General features: G+C 31.1%; 1 protein-coding gene across 1 annotated transcript in view; it reads right to left on the bottom strand.

The window, feature by feature from the left end:
* Positions 1–2,411: 2,411 nt before the first annotated feature.
* The window catches only part of LOC126771336 (odorant receptor 85c-like), a 36,329-nt gene continuing 24,519 nt past the window's right edge, over positions 2,412–14,221 (bottom strand). The window contains exon 9 of the mRNA XM_050491187.1: positions 2,412–2,540. Coding sequence (XP_050347144.1) covers positions 2,502–2,540 — 39 coding nt within the window. The 3' untranslated portion in view covers positions 2,412–2,501. The remainder of the gene's footprint in view (positions 2,541–14,221) is intronic.

Here is a 14,221-nt window from a genome sequence, read left to right as displayed (position 1 = left end):
TTTTACAATACCAATTTGGTGACCACTTACCATTAGGTGGCCCATATGCTCGTCCGCCTTCCTATTCTATAAAAAAGCATTTTTTAGTAGATAATTTATACATAGACATGCGCTCACATACATAAGCACATAAGCTTACATTATCTTTTTATTTCTATTAGCATAAGTACTCATTACTAGATAATATATTGTATAACCTTTAGTGTTTCTCCTGTTTTCTATAAAATTAAATAAATAAATAGTTCCTTACCCAAGAGGGGGAGACCCTTAGTATAGAGCAACATAGTTTGGGCTCCTGTCTCCTACATATAACTGTATTTATATATATATTAAAAAATGTAAACATTATTGTCTGCGGGAGAGAATAAATAAATTTATTATTATTATATATTATAACACTATTTAAGTAAATATAAAAAAATGCATATTTTTTCATTATTACACGTTAAAGATAATTTTATAATAAAACGTGTGACTTTCTAATAAAACATGCAATTACTATTAAACAAAAGAGACAAAGCTACTGGTCTATTTCGGTGTCCGAACATAAGACCTTGGTGATTTGCGTACATCCTAGTCACGAGCACTAGACTACAGATTCAGTCAAGTTTAAAATTTAAAAATACCCTTTAATAAATTTAATAATAAACAAAATACCCTTTGTGAAAATTTACTTTTAAGGAAGTAAGGAAAGTACCTTTCCAATATTAGCCTTTCTATTCGAGACTGCATGGCTATAAATTCCTATTATCTTATCAATACTTAGACGAGGTTGAGCTACAAGTGGTACACCGCAATAACCAAGGAATCTGTAACGGCGATCCAACTAGCCGCAGATTCTATCACAAATTACATTGTTATGCTTACCAATTTGCATCCCTCGACGGATGATTGCTTAAATTTACAATGATACAGTTATACGGTATCGTTGTAATAATAATTTATTTGATTTACATAATATAATTAACAAAAAAATGGTTATTTGTTTTAGTGGAGTAATACTATTAATAAATAAATAATCATTGTACTCTACTCTCTGAAGTAATAAAGTACGAGTACGTACATGTTTGTATGTGGGAATGTAATTTTTTTTTCTTGTTACTCATATTTTAAAAAATATTCTATTGTGTATTTCTTTTGACAATAATATGTATAAATCTTTAGCATTAGGAGTTAATAAAAAATGTAAAAATTAGAAACCATTACGTGTTTTTTAAATCATAAATATATATAGGATAAAATTTTGTTTTTTGTATTCTTATCGAATTCAACCCTTGAAACTATGATTTTTTTTATTTTTTACTTTAAACTTGACTTCCTCCAGTAAAATCAAGTAAAAGATTAGTAATATTACGTTGTATTTTCTCTCAAGCTTGTCACATCAGTCTAAATACGGATATTATTAAATCACAGTAAAAATGCATTTTCGGGATTCATTTAACAAATTAAATGAACTATTTACAAAAAAAATATATTTATAAGTAAATATATTTTTTTTTATTCTGTATAAAATTCAGCAAATGATTGAATTAAATTCGCAATAAATTCCAATCATGTTTCTGAAATTTGTATCCTAGTAATACACAGCTATCAATTGGATAATGGTCCGCAGTTGGCTTAATTTATTTTGAAACGATATTGATCGGCTCAATTCAACCACACAGTTTTAAAGCATAATATAGCTATAGCTTAAAACATATAATTCTATGTATATAATATATATATATGTATATTATATATATAATATATATATATATATATATATATATATATTTATATATCTATATATATATATATATATATATATATATATATATATATATTTATATATATATATAGATAAAATATATTCAAAGCTTGTCAAGTTTAATTATAAAGAGTTTATTCTTCCCGACTGTACTGGCCGTCGTCGCGTTTGGACTCTACTACCACTTACTTTCAGGTGGACGATGAAATGTGGATGGTGGTGGATGGTGAAATGATTCTACATTTGTCTCCCCGGCAAATATAAAAAAAAGTTTTACATAAGAATAATCATTGCAGTCTACTCTCTGAAATAATAAAGTACATACATGATTATATTTCCTTGTTACTCAAATTTTAAAAAAATATTCCTAAGAATAACATTTACAATATTATTAATAAATAATACACTTAACTATAACATAATAAAAATATATATTTAAAATAAAATCAGTGTATCGATTGGTAATAGATTAAAAGCTACTTAGTCTAACGATTAATTTAATTGCAAATGTTTGTATTTCGAATGAAGAAGCAAAAATATAAAAAATATTAGATAAAAAGCGAATTTACATTTTTATATATTGTAATTAATTAATAAATAAATAATATTAATTTTATTTGTTGTAATTCGTCTTCATATTTTTATAATTTGGATGTATGACCGAGTCGGAAATAATTATAATATCTATAAATCAGTGGTGTCACAATAGGAGGCAAAATAAAACGCTACGAAATAAAAGAGTATCACGCCTATTTCAAATGTAAATCTCCGTCGTTGTAACGGGTCGGCTCTCCTGAAAAAATAAGACATAGGTCGCCGAGATTGTCGCTCCTTACATTCGTCGACTTGGAAAATTTCTAAGACGACACTTTCAAACCCTCCGTTGGATTTGTGACGAGTTTATATGTGGCCCGGGGAGAGAAAAAGTCAAGCAATACAAACGTTGATATCAATGCGTAAGGGAAATTGAGAGAGTTGCTCGCAAATCATAGTGTACGTTTGGAAAATATCGTTTCAACTTCTGTAGGCATATATTTTATGCTTTGTATAGGCGTCAAACGAATATGGCTTGATACAGAGTAAGGTATATATACCTATATAAATAAAGAAGAATGTTTGTTTGTTTGCTAAATAATTTAACCGACTGTGATGAAAACGAAAGAGAGAAAGGAAAATAAAGTTCTTACTGGTTTCTTACTGGTGGTAGGGCTTTGTGCAAGCTCCAACCACACGTCGGATATTCTACCGCAAAACATCAGTACTTGGTGATGTTGTGTGCCGGTTTGAAGGGTGAGTGACTCAGTGTAATTACATACAGGTTGTTGGCGCATCAGTGGTGTAAGCGATGTTTAACATTTCTTACAATGCCAATGTCTATGGGCGTTGATGACCACTTACCATCTGGTTGTCCATATACTCGTCTGCTAACTATTAAATAAATAAATAAAAACATGGCCGTTTCTTCAGTGTATCATGATCCTGGTCCAAAAATAGAACTTTCTTTGTATATTTCATAAGTTTTATGTAGATCTTTTTTCTACTCGTACAAACCCAGAATGGCTAGCTAATTAAAAAAAAAGATATTCATTTGTAAGTCTATATTCGCTTAACTTTTATATATATAGCTATTAGTCAGGACATAAAAAGCTCACAGATTTTAATTTCATTCTAATATATTTCAAACCTTACAATATATGTAATTTGGATGAAGGGTAACGAAGCCGAGAGGTCGATTGAGTGGGCTCTTTAATGGTTACTAGTAAATCACTCGTTTGTGCTCATTTTATTTGTTTGAATTTGGAAGCTCATTTTGGCTAGTTTGTTTTGAAGAGCCCTATACTAATAAAATCGTGTTTTTATTTGTCAATGACTGCTAATGACCGTTTATCACTACGATTCTTAAAATATTGCATATTAAAGTTGATTGTTAAAGTTGATTTTAGTATTCAGTAGTCAAACTCAGGTCCAGGATAATTTTGTTATGTCGGTTGTCCCGTCTGTAACAGATTTAGTTCAACAACTTCGAATTTGCATAATATTAAGACAGAAAATGCTTCAGATAAACGTAGCAATAATTTCTAATTGTATTATTTTTAACGTACATACATTATGTTATCGTTGAACATGTAGTGGAGAGCTTTTGAGGGTACCTACTGTTGATATTTTGTGGAATAACCAATATTTGTGTTCGTATTAATTTAATGTCGTATGAAATAAATGTTCAGAATTGGGATTTATCTTTGTTTATGTTGGCTGGCTTATAAGAATACATATTTTGAATCCGGGACGGATTCGTTATTCCGGTCAGGTCGCAGAGTAATTGAGAAGTTTCAGCTGTCAAAAAATTCTCATTTATAGACTACGACTCGAGTAGGGACGTTAGAAGTGGTCATATGCTTCGGAGCAGTCTGTATTTGCACATGCACATGTTTATTAAGCTGAACCGATAAATAATTAAAGGGTTTTATCTGTCGAAAAATTTCCATTAGCAGACTGAAGTCTGGATTTTCGAAGTGGATACACACCCGCCTGAACTATATCCGGTCGTGTCGGATTCGCCGTCCCATCGCATTATGAGAATGAGGGAATAAAGAGTGCACCTGTATTTACGCATACACTTGTGCACTATAATATGTCCTGCACAGTTGGCTATACCCCCTTAAAATTGGTCGCGGTGGCCGAAATCGATTAGAAGGACATCCGTCATCATCATTTTCACTAAAATAATATAACTTGCATGTCAACCAAAGTTAATATAATTATATTTTTATTAAGTTCGACTCATTAAATTGTAAAATAATAATTTTGTAAAATTGGTAGCAAATCCAAAATACCTAGAACTAAGGTATAGAACGGATAAGGGGCATGGATAAGGGATTTTCCCTAATTTTTTTCTTAAAGAAAGCGTAATTTTAACAGAGTACACGTAATATTCTTTTGGTATAAATGGTGGTAGGGTACTGGTGGTGGTGCAAGCTCGTCTGGGTAGGTACTACCTATTCATCAGATATTCTACTGCAAAACAGCAGTAATTTATATTTTTGTGTTCCGGTTTGAAGGGTCACAAGGAACATAAAATCTTAGTTCCAAAGGTTGGTGGTGCATTATGTAAGCGATGGTAGACATTTCTTACAATGCCAATGTCTAAGGGCGTTTTTGACCACTTACCATCAGTTGGCCCATATGTTCGTCCGCCTACCTATTCTATAAAAAAATAATAAAAATAAATAATTAGAAACGGTGTTTTTTTAGCGCACGAAATCTAAACACAGTTGCTTCGTTACGTTATATATTTAATATTCAATTCACATAACGTGGTATCTAAATATATTTAGCATACCAATGATATATTCACCTGGTATAAATTCCTTTTTTAAAATGCTCAAAACAAAATATTTTTTATTTTTATTATTTTATAGAATAGGTAGGCGGACGTGCAAATTGCCACCTGATCGTAAGTGGTCACCAACGCTTAAATTTTGACAATTAAATATTGACATTGTAAGAAACGTTAACCATCGCTTACATAGCCAATGCACCGATGCCAACCAACCACGCATTGCCACCAACCTTGGGGACTATGATGTTATATCCTTGTGCCTGTAATTAAACTGGTTCACTCACCCTTCAAACCGGAATACAACAATACCAAGTACTGCTGTTTTGCGATAGAATATTAGATGAGTGGGTGGTAACTATACAGACGAGCTTGCACAAAATCTTACTACTAGTAAAAAAAGTCTTTGAAATATTTATTAACTTTTTAAAGATGGTTTTTCAATACTTGGTCTTTATTATGAAATAAAGGATTTTCTTTGTACAAATGAGAAAATCATCCTATCTGCTTACAAAAAAATGTTTTAAATACAATTATTTAAGCACCACATTGCAGTTAGATCATATTTAAACCATTTACATTATATATATTTAAGTTTTATTTACTAGCATTCATTTAACTTCACATATAAGTATGGAACAAACTTTGCAGCTCAATATCAAACCTCTGGAAGTAGTTTAGATAAAAAAGCACATACTTTTAGTATTTGTAACAACGAGCTGCATAGTTTTAAAAGTGGAATAAAGTGGAACTTGTTTTGTAAAAAATAAGTTCTCATTGGCTTAGAAACTCTTCATATGTTTTTTTAAGTATAGTCACATGGACTTGATGTACCAGCTGATGGTAAATGGTCTCCATCGCCGATATACATGGACGATGTAAGAAATATTAACCATTCCTTTCATTTCCAATGCGCTACCAACCTTGGGAACTAAGATGTTATGACCCTTGTGCCTGTAGTTACAATGGCTCACTAAAGTCTTAAAACGGGAACTTAACGATACTAAATATAACTATTTGGCGGAAAATTTTCTGATGAGTAGGTGGTACTTACTAAGACGTGCTTGCACAAAGTTTTAAATAAGTAAAATAAATATTCTTAATATATCAAATTTGTTATTCTTTGCTCGCTTTCAATAAAAAAGTAATTAGATCTCGTCTGCGTTTAACTATGTTTTATAATTTAATCGAAGCTATAATTATGCCCGGGTGTCGTGATTTATTCTACATATGTTTACATATTATACATTGTAACTATGTGTTTTAGTAAATTGAGATGAAATGACCAAGTCCACTTGTGCATTTTAACCGACAGGACTGTGGGATTAAATTTGGAGAAGTGTTACTGAATTTTCACTTATTTAATTTCTGCTTATAAATCATTTTTGTCTATAATGGTAAAGATAACTATCGAGATTAAACCTGCGTATGTTGGATGAAATTCCGGCATTAAATCATGGCATTATTATTTTTGTTAACTCGAAATGTTGATATATTTTGCAACATCTATAATTTAGGAGACACTTGATTTGTATAACGTCATGTTTAAAGACTCAATTGTGTTTATTAGTGTACTTCTTGTTGATATTATAATAAATAAATAAGTAAATAAATATGCGTGCCATCGTTAATGAAACAGCGACATGGAATGGACCTTAATAAGAGAAGAGGGGGAAACTTGTTATACTATAAGTATAAATTGATCCGAAGCCCTTAAAATGTCTGAGATGAATTGTTCGACATAAAACTCCTTTTATTGCCTCCACTGGTGACATGAAGGGTGGTTAATTTTTTGTCCATAGAATCCGAGATACGAATCAAAGGGGAAATGTTTCAAAAAACCGTTGGCATTTTTCTACTCCGTCATTATTTGCACAGCGATTAATGCAATTTAAATGTATATAAAATGATAAATAATACTTAGTCTTATTATATATACTTATACTAATAAGTGTGGAATTGTTTATCTAATTTTCATGAAGATTTTATTATAAACAAAGGCCAATTCATTGATCAAATGAAACCAAACCCATGTTCTCATTAACATTATGTATGAAACTGTTTTGGAGTTTATTTCATCTTTTGTTGTCTATTTAATCTTTTGTTCTCAAGATATGCGATATGAAAGAAACATTTATGAACATGCTTATATATATCAGTAGGAGAGGGTACCCTTGGAGGGTAACAATTTAGGGTGATGTTTGTGCTGTTTCTATATTTAATTATAATAATAAAAAATAATAAGTCAAAAATTAAACATACTATGTACCCATTTTAATACCAAGTCTTAAAAAAATAACTGAAATATATCGATATCCTTAAAATTTGCTATGCAATTTATTTATCTCCCTTAATTCACAAAGGCACTCGAATCAATTACAGCGTTAAAGTGCGAAGACTCAGACTAACGTTTACTAGGGCATAATACTGGTTCTCGATAGATAAGTCTCGTAGAATAGTTATCGGACCACAAGCGCAGTAAAAGCTAATTGGCGGGCTGGCAGTTACAGGCTGAACCTTAGAACAGAGGGTTAGAATAGAAGTGCTACGCAGAGTGTTTATTATATGACAAATATTTGGCAAATACGGTAAATATTTATCTGACACATTCAGGTTTCCTCACAACGATTTTGTTCACCGCCGAGCACGAGATTAATTATAGACATAAATTGGGCATAAGAAAATTCAGTTGTGTTTTGGTGGTTATGACGAACTGGCAATCGTAGATTAAGAGTCACGTGTCTGTCAATATCGTCGTATTTTAATAAATATTGTATCTTAAACTGTATAATGCCATTTCTACAAAAAATGATCTTCTGAAGGCTGTTAACGCCGTGGCGAGATTGGGAAAATTAACCTCTTCCGAGCGACCCAATTGGTGGACTATGATTAGTTTGTAATTTGTGACAGACCTCTGTGAATTGTGGTCGGTTGATACTGAGGTTTGACTGAATGCTCACGTTACTGTTCGAGGTGTTTAAAAAGTTTCATTTCTTATTTATGAAGATTTATTGCTATCTAGATGAAAAAACAAATATGGATATATATATATTACGAATTATATTACACTACTATACACCAAAATAAGTCTTGAATTAAAAATGTTAAATTCACTTTAATTATCGTATCTTAATAATATATTTAACCTATTTACTTTTTTTTCATACCTATCATTAAAAACTTTCAGCGTTTTGTGAATAATCCCTATTCAGAGACAAGAAAGGCCACCGTAAACCTTCATAGCATATTTAGCTGAAGAAAAATATACTCTAATTGAAACTAGTTATTTATTTCATTTTTTTAATTAATAACATAATTTGTACCAGGCATAGACAACGTCAATTAAAATCACATCAAAATGTTTCAAATGAGTGCAAATCTCAGCCAGTCTCACTTTTTTATGTTCCTAATTTGTGAATAATAAGCGGTAGGTAATCATTGTGAGGTAATCTGCTTGCGTCAGATGAGAATGCCACGTGTATTCCACAACCTGAACTGGAATAGCGTAGCGCAATGCTTGGAGATGCTAAGAGCTTGTTCATCAAATAAGGAGACTTTCTAATAAATTATAAAATTAACATAAATATAATACAATTTAATAATATAATATAATTAATTTAACAGTATTTATCAATAATTTTATTTAAAATTACCTAAATTGATGGATGATAACGACAATCTGGGTGCGAAACTTGTCAATGTGTCCCAAAAGTTTTAGGACTATCAAATCTAATTTAATTTAGCCCCGTCCATTTTCGTATTTCGCTAATGGCACAAGCGATCAAACATCATTATGGAGCATAATATAAAAAGGATATCAATAAAGCAAAAAACGGAACATTTTAATAATAATTGTTATCCTTTTCTCAAATCTATTACGTAAAGGATAAAATTATTCAAGAGGATCCGGAGTCTAAGGGTCTCAATACGCAATGACTCAATTGTGAAGCAAAGTAACTCCCGACGAGGGTCCGTAGGGTTTTACGGTCTTTATTATTGAGCTATAAACCATAAAGGCACCCCGCTTTATAAGCGCTAAAACAAAACACAGGCGGGGGCATATTTTCTGCTTCATACACTTCGACCAACATTACACAGCGCAATCAAAAGAAGTTATATTTTTTAAGAAAACCTTTTGATCCATTCGAAGCGTTCGGAGAATTAGCAAAGAAGTGATAATGGAAATCTTGTGAATCAATCTCTTCTTAATTGTTTCGGTCGTCGTGGGAGGCATTTATTGAGCCAGTTGGAATTGTTACAGAGAAAACTTACACCTTTATATTTTATTTAAATTCATTCACCCACGATTCATAATGTACAAACAAAATCTGTGGAAATACAAATATTAAATATTTTAATATATGCCGCGATATTATTACGTAAACCAATTATGCCTCGCAGTGAAATCCAATGGATAGTTATTTATAAAACATGCAACATGTATTATAAAGTTAGATAGGTAAATAAATAATATTAACAATAATACATCAACGATATTAGCAATGACCAAGATACTGAGCGTACATATATTATAAATACATTAATAGGTAGTTGGGTATTAATATATATATATATATTAATATTAATGACAAGAAATAAGCCATAAATGTTCATATTATAACTTCTAAATGATCTCGCCTACGGCGCACTCCAGCGGTTCTTTGGTATTAAAGCTGTACTCGTGGGCACATCTATATTTACACAATTTTTACCCCTTTAGGGATTGATTTTAAGGATGTTTTCGGATACATTTTTTTTTACTTTGAACTTATTCAAAGAAGAAATATTGTAAGGGATTATTTTTCATTGTTCAATGGCACCTTTTTTCTTTATAAAATTGATGTCGGTGTAATAGAGATTTTTCGATACCATTTCAGCGATTTATGACAGTTGAATAATATGATTTTTCTGTATCACTGATCGCAAATATATTTGGCATTAAATACACAACAGAACAACTTCTGTGGGATTTTGTTAATGTAATACCTAAAATGAAATATTTTGACTGACTGGTAATCGACACAGCTACACCGATAGATATGATATTACTCCGCGTCCATACAAAGTTCGCCTAATGTCATAAACAAAATACTTCTGCGATGAATCTCAGAAACATATATTCGAGAAATAAAAAATAAATGAAATTTCCGAATATTTACTTTTAGTTTTGATTTTGACGTTATGGTTAAAAATGTTATGAAAAAGTAACATTTTGAATTATACGTTATCGTTATTTTATATTTAGTATGTGGGCTACCTATTGATGAACAGGCGCTCGTCAATACTGAAAAATGTCACATCAATTTGACTAATTAACTGATAACAAATGTTTTATTTATAATATTCAGTATATAGCGCTGCATTTGAAAAAAAAATATACTTTAAGCCCTGACAGTGCTATTCTTCGTATGATTATATAACAATTATATAATTATATAAGTTATTGTATATAACTTGTAAATTCTTTATGACTTATATATGGTTCCGAAGCATCCGTACGATTGTAATAATAAACATTTTAACCAGTTATTTTTTATAGTTTCATGATAATGTCTTGATATCGTAGGTCATAATTGATTTGTCCTGACTTGTGGCCACCTTTTTTTTTTAATTAGATTAAGCACAGCAGTACATAATACAAACGTTCATATAGATTTTTTAAATTAGTCAAAAGTGTATTGCTAAAATGCATTATATATATCTTATATAATAAATATGTAATATATTTTTAAGCATCCACTTAAAAAGCAACAACCATAAGTGCCTATCCATAAGTAATTTATTTATAATATATAAATAAATTATAATAATATATATAATATATATTAATAATATACATTCAATTTTTTATAAGTTTAAAAAAAAATCTCAAAGATGGAACCTCCATTTTTATAAAATTTTTAAGTCTATTGGCATGGTTGAGAATATATGCAGCACCATTTGAACATTCCGTTATTTTATGTGGTTCTCTAAATTTTTTTTTGAATAATTATTATCATTGATATCGCTATCGTGGCCGATCCGTTCATTTCATTTAAGTTTTCTAAAGCGTATCTGTGCACTTATTTTTTTTTTTTATTTACAACTTTCGTTCTGTCGACATTTCGATATTGAGATAGTTTACGGCCGTTGGGGAATGAACAATTAAGTTTAATTTAATTCTTATATTTTGTATCTTTGTAATAATTTGATTACCTATATGTTACTTTTATTATCATTAAGGATAACCATAAACATATATTTTTTGTATTATTTCGAATAAACAATTTGTAATAAAGAGTTTGTATACTCAGTACACAAGTAGAGTTACGTCTCTTTCGTTTTTCTCCATAACAATAGTAGACCGGTATTCTTTCTTTGAAACCTTATCGTTGTCCAAGTCGGACTTAAATTACCTATTGTCATTATGCGATTCTTATGTTTTTATTTTAATTTGCAAGGAACGAGTTTGTTGTAGAAATTATTAATTTAAATATCGCTTAAACAAGAACAGTTCAGGCTATAACCAATTTCTGGGGGCACAGTAGTGCCCCTACCAAGACGGGGATTCAGTCTTTTTTTTGTTTTTTTTCACGCTGGAAAAACGCATTACGCGTTTCCCCCACGGGAACAGTGAGGGGGCATGTAGGGCTCGTCGGTTTCCAAGGCACCGAGTGCGCCCCGAACATCGGAATACTTCCATTTTCTAGGGGGATTACCAGGGTACTGAGAACTACACTAGTCCCGGCGATGCCTATTGCGGCGGAGTGAGAAGGTGCGCATAGCGCCTCTTTCTTCTGGCCGGTCTTCTTCGGCGGAGCAGGTCTGCAGCACCGTTCTCTATCCGCTCCCGCTCCGCGACATCTATAGATTCGGTCTGGACAATGCTAGAAAGACCAAATTCTCAGAATATGACGTCAATAGAGTACTTATTAAACATGTTTGTGTAGTCTTTATGGTTCAAAAGGTATATTAGTAATTCTTAATACTTGATTTGACCTTGAACCAACTAACTTGACTTATACCTTTAATTTACACGATACACGAAAGCACCAGGATACAGGTTCTGTTTATTATATATTCTTGTTTTTGTTAATCAAAACGTAACGCCATTTTTTCGTGATTTTTTTTAAATGAATTAGTGTTTGTTTCATTTGATTAAAAAATTGTTGCATTATAATTATGTGCAGGCGTATGGTATTAAATATGAGAGAATGAGATCCTTGGCAACAATCGACCACATTGGGGGCTTCAACGACTTTTTTTCTTATAAACTAGCTACCCGTGCCGGCTTTACACGGTTCAGAATAAAAAGTATCGTAATACATAATGTAACTATTCGTTTACGCAGCGTTCGCCATAAAAGCTCCCATAAATTGCGCCATAAAAGGTCGTTATGATTTTTTCGACTTCTTGAACAATTATCGTCCACTTTCAACCAAATCATATAAAACAATCCATGAATTATACACCAAAACCTTCCTCATGAATCACTCTATGATTTCATACGGAGAAAACCGTATGAAAAACCGTTCTTTATTTTTTGAGTTTATCGCATTCAGACGGACAGATGCGGCGGGGGTCTCTGTGCTGTAATATGTGCTGATTAATATAGTCAAGCAATTGTTTCAAGCTACATCTCGGAACATGTGAGATCATTGACCTCTTTTATACTTTTTAGCTGACAAAGGAAATGAGGTTATCAATTCGGCCTTTTTTGTGTATGTTCGTTGATAGCTTCGCCGTTTGAGATTTTGATAACTTTTTTTATATTCGATTGGTTATTATGATTAATTTAAAAAAAATTGCCCATATCTGTGTAAGGGCAGGGATATCTAGGGATATCTATCTATATCTCTTTTATTTTACATCACGCGTAAACAAAAAAAAGCCGAGATGGCCTAGTGGTTAGAACGCGTGAATCTTAACCGATGATCGTGGGTTCAAACCCGGGCAAGCACCACTGAATTTTCATGTGCTTAATTTGTGATTATAATTTATCTCGTGCTTGACGGTGAAGAAAAACATCGTGAGGAAACCTGCATGTGTCTAATTTCATTGAAATTGTCACATGTGTATTTTACCAACCCGCATTGGAGCAGCGTGGTGGAATAAGTTCTAAACCTTCTCCTCAAAAGGGAGATTAGGCCTTAGCCCAGCATTGGGACATTAACAGGCTGTTACTGTTACTGTATACAAAAAAATAAAAAAGTATTTATAATATTAGGTTAGCATATTAAGGCTTTATCGCTTAGTAGCAAAGTCTTCCAGACTATCTTAAGATGAGAATAATGCAATGAAAGAGATGGTGAAATAAAAAATATGAATACTATTTATGTGTTATGGTAGTGGAATAAGAGTAGAAAACCAGTGGATTTGGCACTTATGTGTTTATTCAATATCGATGATTACTATTTCATTGAATAAACTATATATTGAATCAATAAAATTATGAATTTAGTGAATAAAGGCGATGGCTATTAAGTTTTTCGTAATAAGGTTCGCGAAAAATTAATTCGTAATTTTAAATTGTGTGAAATGAGTACAAAGAAAACTTCACATATATAAAATTAACAGCTCTTTATTTTGATGTGCATATTGACGGGGAGTTTAAAAGCGTCTGAACAATGACATAGCTAAAACGAGTAAATAACATTAGATGTAACTTAAATATTTTATGAGTATCGTCTAGTGCGATATCATATGGTCATCATTATGGTCACATACGTATAAAATTAGCGGGTGATGAGTTGCTATGCTTTTATGACAGGCGCTAACAATACGGTTGAATACAAATGCAGAAACCTAGGCTATACGTCAATAAAAATTTTATAATAATTATTTATAGTAACACTTTATATAAGATAAATTATAATAAAGTAACATTAAATTTGAATAAAAATAAATTGATACCAGAAATAACTAAGTTAATTTCGTAAATATAAATATTTTAGTTTCTTATTTTAATGGTTTATGCAGGTAAATATTTGAAGACATTTTTCATTTTTTTGTTTAGTTATATTTATTTTATTTTAACATTACGCTGTAATAAGTACTAAGAATTTACATGCATAGTATTTTTATTGTAAGCATTTAATATTTCCAATCATACACACATACATCACAATAAATATAGGAAAAGGATAATGTTATTAATA

This window comes from Nymphalis io, chromosome 10, assembly GCF_905147045.1.
Source record: "Nymphalis io chromosome 10, ilAglIoxx1.1, whole genome shotgun sequence".
Lineage (NCBI taxonomy): Eukaryota > Metazoa > Arthropoda > Insecta > Lepidoptera > Nymphalidae > Nymphalis > Nymphalis io.
The sequence above is the reverse complement of the archived record's forward strand: the minus strand, read 5'-3'. Positions and strand labels throughout refer to the sequence as shown.